General features: G+C 51.3%; 1 protein-coding gene across 1 annotated transcript in view; it reads left to right on the forward strand.

The window, feature by feature from the left end:
* The first annotated feature begins 2,351 nt into the window (after window positions 1–2,351).
* LOC121193796 (matrix metalloproteinase-16) overlaps window positions 2,352–8,478 on the forward strand; it is a 19,663-nt gene continuing 13,536 nt past the window's right edge. The window contains exon 1 of the mRNA XM_041056258.1: window positions 2,352–2,828. Coding sequence (XP_040912192.1) covers window positions 2,703–2,828 — 126 coding nt within the window. The 5' untranslated portion in view covers window positions 2,352–2,702. The remainder of the gene's footprint in view (window positions 2,829–8,478) is intronic.

Below are 8,478 nucleotides of genomic sequence, written 5' to 3' on the forward strand. Positions count from 1 at the left end.
ATGAGCAGGCGTGCACGGGAATCACTCTGCCCCAGAACAAACCTACCGCAGGAACACTGAGCAGGAAGTGTCTGTTTAAGTGAAGGAGCAGGGCTCCGCTGCACATCGCTGGCCTCTCTCATCATTTCAGTTCTTTACTCCTCCGCTCACAGAGAACGGCAGACAGACGGGAGGCTTTGGATTCATGCTGCCAGGAGATCCAGGAGTCTGACTGGGAGCAGATGCAGCAGTTCATGTTTGGAAAGGGAGGCCCTGAGGATCCTGGCAAGGCTCTGCGCTGGTGGGAGGACCAGTTGGAAAGGGCCAGAACCTTTCAGAAGGGTATTCAGGATTATCGAGTGAGAGAGGAAATCGTTAAGAAGAGCAGGAAGAGAGAGATGGAAACGCAGAGAGGAAGCCAGGACGAGAGAATGATTCAACCTGCCAGCAAACTTCCAAATGAGCCCAGGCAGAACAAAGCAAGGAAGTCAGACGTTCACACCTCTGCAGTGACTGTGAGCTGTTACCACAGCCAAGCACGGTGACATGAATTCACTCCAGAGGTGAAGACCTGCTGACCTGCCTGCTGTGCTTCAACCAGAGGCCATGCACATTACACCTCATCCCCACCCATGTTACAGCAGCACACGCAGAACGATCAACACACAAGTGACGGGACTCAGCATGTGAACGTGCAACACCTGTGTTCACCTGTGTGGTCTGGTTTATTTAGAGCCGGACTGAGCGCAGTACGTCCACACAGAGCTGAGTCAGGGACAGATCCTGTGTCCTGCTTTTTAGCTCCATCCTGTAGTGACTGCATTTTACCTGTGCAGGTAAACCAGCTGCACCTGTGCCTCCCTCTGCTTCTGAACAGGGGCTCAGCTGTGGTGAAGGTAGATCAGAGTTCGGGGTTTGTGGGTCTGCAGTCTGCCGTGTTACAGACACAGTGTGAACTGATGTGGGGTCAGCCGACCTCAGAGCACACACACGGGCTTTATGCTCACAGCTGGTGACGAACTGCGTCACATGTCAGAGACATGTCCTCCCCCTCTGTGTGATGTGTGATGATGTCCCTGAACGTTCCCCGTCCATACCTGACACCGGTGCTGGTTTTCCCAGGCCACAGAATGCAGCACACACTCCTCAGCTTTCTTCAGGTCTACAAACTGCACCTGGACGCGTACGGCGTCTGTACCACAGCTGGTACCAGCAGCAGCCCAGTCCGGTCCAGTGCAGTATACTGGTTGGTACAGGTGTGTAGTCAGTCACCACCTGCTCGCCCTGAGTTTGGTGACACAGAAACGCTGAGTGAGAAAGTGGATGCAGAGCGCAGCAGAGTAAACTGGACTCATCAGATGAGACAGATGGGAAATAAATAAAACTGTTTACTACATGTCAACAACAAACAAACATTTTGATAAACACACAGAAAACACTTCAAATTCAGGAAATGACTTGATTCAATAATCAACACATGACTGAGTCACATGATCAGGGGACGTGGTGAGATGTGTGTGTGAGACTGTGTGTGTGTCTCTGTGTGTGTGTGTGAGTGTGTGTGTGTGAGACTGTGTGTCTGTGTGTGTGTGTGTGTGTGTGTGTGTGTGTCTGTGTGTGTGTGTGTGTGTGTGAGACTGTGTGTCTGTGTGTGTGTGTGTGTGTGTGTGTGTGTGTGTGTCTGTGTGTGTGTGTATGTCTGTGTGTGAGTGAGTGTGAGTGAGTGAGTGTGAGTGTGCACAAATTGAAACCTCATCAATGGGCTAATGGTGCAGCCCACCTACATACACACACTTTTCTTTGTGTGCTGTGCCACACGTCAGTGTGAGTTTCTGTTACCACACAACAACACTTCCATGTGTGTTCTGTTAAAGCTGGAGACCAGTTTGGCTCCAGTAAAGCAGACTGGACCTGGGCGAGATGTCCTCCTGTCTCCAGTGACAGCAGTGAGACACAGAGCTGGACCTCTCTGGGTCTCTGAGGGTTCTGGGCGTTCTGAGCTCTGAGCTCATCGCTGCCCTCTGGTGGAGCTGAAGGATTCACACACAGCAGAAAACACCCACACAGACACACAAACACAGATCCAACAGGAACTTCTGCACCGGAAGAGACACAACATACAATAACTTTTATCTGGAAAAAGCCTGAGGAACACAAGTGTCCTCACTGAGGACTTCACTGAGTCCTGGACCTGCAGCCTGACGTTGGCATACTGGTTTTAAAGGAGGACATATTGTTTTTGGGGGAGGACACACTGGTTTTAGGGGAGGACACACTGGTTTTAGAGGAGGACACACTGGTTTCATTGGAGAATTTGGGAGAGGAGAGGGATGGGGGCGCTCGGTGCGCGCATGCGCACTCGGTGGGAAACACGATAGAAAACGGGCAGCTATGCCGCGCGCTGCAGAAAACGGGCTGGACGCGTCCGCTTGGAACAACGGCCGGTGTACCGGAGGACTGACCCGGGGACTGCGGGACCGGGAGGCTGCTGACAGGCGCTAACAGCTAACGTTTCCCCGGGGATAAGCTCCTCCTGAGACGGCGGAGAAAGCGGCAGACTCCGCTCCGTCTTCCGCCTCCCTCTCCTCTTGTCCGCCTGAGAGACACCGAGTCACAAGCGATGTTGCAACTAAACGTCTAGGATTTGTCCCCGTCGTCCGTTAGCGAGCAGAGAGCGTAAACAGAAGCCCACAGAGACAGTAAGCGACCGCCGCGGCTCCACGATGCCTTCGCTGGCGCTCCGCAACAGGAGGTGCGTTCACGGCGGCTGTGTGGGGACGCTGTGTTTGCAGCTGCTGCTGTGGATTTTATGTGCCGTGAACGGAGAGGAGCAGCCGTTCAGTGTGGAGGTAAGAACCGGGATCGGTGTGTGTTGACGGGAGCCGGGGACTCTTCCTGGCCTGTGAGTCTGGTTTGGACCTGACGCCGAGTCCGAGACGCGGCGCTGCCGAGTCTCTGCTGCTGTTCGAGCAACAACAGGGTCTTTGTGATCGTCCAGCTGGGCTGGACCTCCAGCCCCTCACTGCGCGGGGCTGATCTCTGTCCCTGACTGAGGCTGAGTCCACGGCCGCCTCAGCTCATCACGCAAACCGTGTCACTCAGTTTCAGGTCAACACAAACTGCAGGCTGCCAGATGCTCAGAGCGGGTCCAGGACCTGAAGCTTTGATCATGGTCTGAGGGTCTCAGGCAGCAACATGGGCAGCTGGGTGAGGGTCTAACAGAGGAGGAGGATTTCTATTGGTTTGGTTCTGGTCTTTGAAAACCCTCAGGCTGCTGTGTAGTGTGTGATCCAGGACTCAGGACTCTGCTCGCTGGGGAAAGAGTCCACTCTGGGTTTGTATCAGAGCACAAAGCTGAACGCATGAAGCCAACGCTGCACCTCACAACCCCCTCACTGTGTCTCACACACAGTGCACACACACTGCACACAGACAACACACAGGAAACTCCTGGCGTGTCCACCGTCCTGTCCTACATTCACATACCCACATGATTTGCGTCTTGGCGAGCTGCTCCCTGCGCTTTGGAAGGCAGAGGCAGCAGATTCAGTCCAGATGCCACAGGTCAGTGAGCTCACGTGACAGACAGAGGAAGGACGATAAATGAAGACATGTGTTCTCTGTGGTGTGTAGGTGTGTGTGGAGTTTGGCTCCAAAGCCACGCGCTTCAGTCAGACCCAGCCTCGCTCTCTGTTCGAAGACGCGGCGTCGCATTCGTATCATCATCACCGTCGTGCTTCAGAGCTGGTTGTGAGTTGAGAGTCGGTGTGAACGGGGTCACTGCTGCCTGCTCCTCTGCACTCACAGTACGGTCGCAGCTGAAGCTGAACTCAGAGTCACAGCCTCTGATTAAACTGTGGACCTGAAGCTGGTCTTACAGCTTCACAGTCCGGTCCAGTCCAGTCTGGTTCGGTCCAGTCTGGTTCGTCCAGCAGAGCCGTGCTGCAGTCACAGAGCAGGAAGCAGGATAACTGATGCCTCTGTATGTTCAACAGCTGCTGCTCTGGAAAACCTGCAGAGACTGAACTGACTCCCCTGGAGCCACTTACTGGACTTGTTATGACTGTGTGTGTGTGTGTGTGTGTGTGCGTGTGTGTGTGTGTGTGTGTGAAGGTAATAATGATGAGTGTTTCCTCTGAAAGCAGGAAACCAGGTGCTGGTCTGCAGGGCCACAGTGTGGGTGGAGCCGAGGAGCCGACCGCTTATTTTCATCATTAGTGTTTATGTAACACAGAGTAATTAAACAAGAGATGATGGACGTGTCATCTCTGTCTCTGTCTCCGTCTGTATTTGACACAGTTTTGTCACACACACACACACGTCCTGTAGTGTGTGTGTGCGCCGTGGTGGTTCTGGATCTTCGTGGATCCGTCAGGCTGGAGATGCTTCAGCTTTGAGAGCAGGAACAGCTTTGGCTCCGTTTCACTGGGGGGTGATGTGTTTGACAGAGGCGTCAGGTGCAGCGCTGAGCTCTGGGTCATGTGATCGCGCTCCGAGATGATCAGCTGCACAGCAGAGAGAGGGAGAGAGAGGGAGAGAGAGAGAGAGAGAGAGAGGAGTGTGTTCACAGAGTCAGAGAGCTGTCACAGGGTTTCAGCTGTTCCCTCTGAACACGCTCAGTCACACATGTTCAGATCAACATGAGGCTGCAGGAAACACCTGTACTTTAAAATCAACAAGACACAGACACATCTGTAGCAGTGACAGTTTCTGTCACAGACGTGTTACAGATGTGTCACTGCGTGCAGTCATGGTGTCCTTGCCTAATTTCCAATCCCTGATGTAATGATTGGTGCTGGATCAGGTCTAAGTGATGTAAAGTAAAACTTCAGGTGGGTTTTACAGAACGTCTCTGATGATCAGACTCACGACGCGCTCATATGTGTTTTCATGTTGTGCTGCACACTGAGCATGAAGCCACGGCCGGCAGCTCTTAGCTTAGCTTAGCATAAAGACTGGAAGCAGAGGGGAGAGGTTAGCCTGGCTCTGTCCAGCATCTCTCTTCTGTTGAGACAGACCAGCTGTTTGCCTGCTTCCCTTCTTTATGCTAAGCTAAGCTAATATCTTTCCCAAAATGGTGAACTGCTCCTTTAATGACTCTGACAGATGAACGGAGCTCACTGTCTGAGCGTCAGTTCAGGTGTTTCTGACCCACAGCTGTTTCCAGCTGTTTCCAGCTGTGGGTCAGTGCTGCTGTCGCCGTGTGAGGACTGATGGAGCCTCACTCCTGCCACAGCTCAGGTTGCTGCTCGACCTCTGAGCGGCGTCTGGGTAATGGAAGGCAGCTGCTGCCAGTGCAAGTGTGCGTGTGTGTGTGTGCGTCTCTGTGTGTGTGTGTGTGTGTGTGGTGTCTCTCGTGGGCCCCCCGGGGCCTCGGCTCTGTCTCAGTCCTGTAGGTCAGCGGACTGAACACAGCACTGTGGCTCAGACTGAAGTCGAACTGCTCAGAAACTAAACTGTGTTAAAACAACGTGAAAGCTCTTATTTGCTATTTTTGGTGATAAGCTCTCGCTGGCACGCTGGTTCTGTGCTGCATTTCCCAGAAATGTCTTGGCAGTCTAACAGTGGACACGGTGCTTTGGTGTGTTTTTCCTTGAATTTTCTCTTAATGAAGTTTGAATGTTCCTTTTCTTTCCTGTGCCACGGTGGTTATCAGCTCTGATATTAACTTCTAAACTGCTCCACACACACGTCCAGAATAGGCTCACATTAATAATGCATCACTTCCTTTGCAGCAGAGTGTGTTTCCCAACATTTGCCTCCCAGATACTCTGTGTTGTTGTAATTGCCTTTGTGTTGCGTGAATCAGTGACAGTCTTTGTGCTTTTATTTACCTGCACACACAGTTCCTGTGCTCTGCTGACAGCTACACTCTCCTCTTTAACAAAGAGACGTTAAATCGTTGCTGCTGTTTCCCTGCAGCCACGTTTTCCTCCTACATACACTCTGTATGTATGAGCTCACCTTCTGTCTGAGAGCACGCAGGCGTATTTATGAGTGTGTTTATATTGTGTGTTTCGCCCTCGTTTCTCACTGAGCAGTCATATGGGCTGCAAGAACACAACACACACACACACACACACACACACACACACACACACACACACACACACACACACACAGCTTTCTTGACGTCATTTGGCTTCGGAGCAGATTTCTGAGCCACCGGGGTGTCTGTGTCAGTCTGTTCACCCAATCCTGGAGAAATACAGCAACACCTGCACTGACCTAAATGATTCATAATCTGACACACACACACGCACTCACGCACACGCACACACACACACACACACACACACACACACACACACACACACCTGATTCTCCTCAGCAGCCTCTGGTTTCTCCCTGTGTCTGGTCACAGTTTACTGAGCTGTTAAACCTTTAATGTGACTGACAGCTGCAGCAGTGGATGATGCCGGTGGGGAATCACATGTGATGCTGTCAATTAAGCTGTTGACAGAAATGTGTGTGTGTCCATGTGCACCCTGCACGGTTTTGTGGGTCATTGCAACTGTTGCGGTCTGTACTTTGTGTTTGCAGTAAGACAGACTCACAGCAGCAGTGGGAATGTGTGGAGGCCAGAGATCGTACTGCACAGGGAGTCTGTGAAATATCAGCTGATGTCAGACGCCATGACCCAGACACCCGTCGACCTCTCAGTCATCAAAATGCTTCGGGAAAACCCTGCAGATTGTCCCCGGTCAGGGCCACTGGTCTGATCGATATGTACGATCAGGCTCTGACATTTGTGGGCGACATTTTTGTGACCTTTGTCCTAATGGAGCCTCTGAGATGGTGAACGTCGCATGCATAAAGCATTTCTTTAGTGTGTGTGTGTGTGTGTGTGTGAGTGTGTGTGTGTATGTGTGTGTGTGTGTGTGTGTGTGTGTGTGTGTGTGTGTGTGTGTGTGTGTGCAGGTGCTTGGGGCTGAATACGTGGTGATGCACTGTCATTAAATCCTGCTGAGTCTGGTGCAGATTCTGGTTTTACAGTGTGAACTGAAGTCCAGCAGTATGTGTGTAAGTGTGTGTGGGTTTGTGGTTGCTGGTGTGGGCAGGAGGGCTGTGGTTGCCTTGACGACCCTGGCACACTCGCTGTGGTTCAGCATGCAACCGATGAATAATTCAGGGCGGTTTGAGCCCGCAGGTTCTCCAGAGAGTCACCTGGACCGAGCGGCTCTGTCCCGCCTCTGTTAGTGGACAGAGATGTCCACCCCCTCACCCCAGGACTCTCTGGATGGGTCAAAGCAAAACCTCTGCTTTGTCCAACACTGCAAACTGTTGCCAGCTGCTTTTTAATTGTGATAAACTGTAGAAATGCTGAACTGGTGGCAGCTGCCTGTTGTCTTTAGCTTACACATGGTCCTCTGAGTTACTGTTAGACTGCAGTGAATATTGTTCCTGTTATTCCTGATGAATGATTCAGAAATGTGATTCCTTCTTTAACTGCTCTTTGAGTTTGTAATAATTAGCGGAGCTGTTATCTGTGCTGTGTAAAGGACTGGGGGCGAGGTCCTCCACTGCTGATTTTCTGTCTTAGCAGGGAGCTAATTGTATTCGCTCAGCGTCTCTGGGTGTAAATCAGTGGCTGATTATATGAGTAAAATTCAAAGCAGCAGGGTTTTTAGTGTCTGCAGCAGGAACCACAGGAACTCACCTAATGCAGAGGAACCTGTTCTGTCCAGCCCCTCACCTGTCACACAGAGTAACACACCTGTGCTGAGGGCTGCTCAGTGACTGTGAATATACCACAGTGGCAGAACGATGGGTGGACTGATCCGTTCTGTGAATGTTCAGTATAAAATCTTTATATTTGACCTAAATAAGACACGTGGTCTCAGTACATGTCGAAGGCCTGGACCACGACAGAACGTTGGCTGAAGGCTGATCTCCCTCCGACCCTCCAGCCCAGCGTGCCCCCTCCCTCTGGATGAAGTCAGGGTTCTCAGAGGCCGCCTCGCCTCCATAAAACTCTTACCATTTCCTTTGAATTTGGCTCTTTGCCTCTTCACTGGAAAAACTCTGTACAGTACTCTGTACTGTGTTACAGTAGGAGGGTTCATCTGGATCCAGTTAAACAGTCCACATTTCTTTGCTTCAGAAAGCATTTTTGTTGAGGTCCAAGCTTCCCGCCCTGGATGGCAGCCCTGATACAAACTGGCCTGCTTTAAGACTCTGAGCAGCTCGTGTCAGTTCCAGCTGCCAGTTTACACCTCATACACAAAAGTCATTTACTGGGATCAGGTTTTAAGGCATGAGGTGTTCTGTGCTGTCCAACATCTGATTGTGTGTCTCCTCACATTTACTGCACCTAAAGAGAATGAAATCCACTCCTCTTCATCATTAGAGGTATGAAATAAAAACCCTCATTTGGTTTGAAGCTCATCATAAACTTCCTGACAGATCAGGAGCAAGGAGGCAGTTATAGGTTTCAGCAGTGAGGATCACTTCCGCGTTCAGAAAGCTGCAGTTCCTCGGCCATGTTAAAATAGCCAA

This window comes from Toxotes jaculatrix, chromosome 14 (genome assembly GCF_017976425.1).
Source record: "Toxotes jaculatrix isolate fToxJac2 chromosome 14, fToxJac2.pri, whole genome shotgun sequence".
In the NCBI taxonomy this organism is placed as follows: domain Eukaryota; kingdom Metazoa; phylum Chordata; class Actinopteri; family Toxotidae; genus Toxotes; species Toxotes jaculatrix.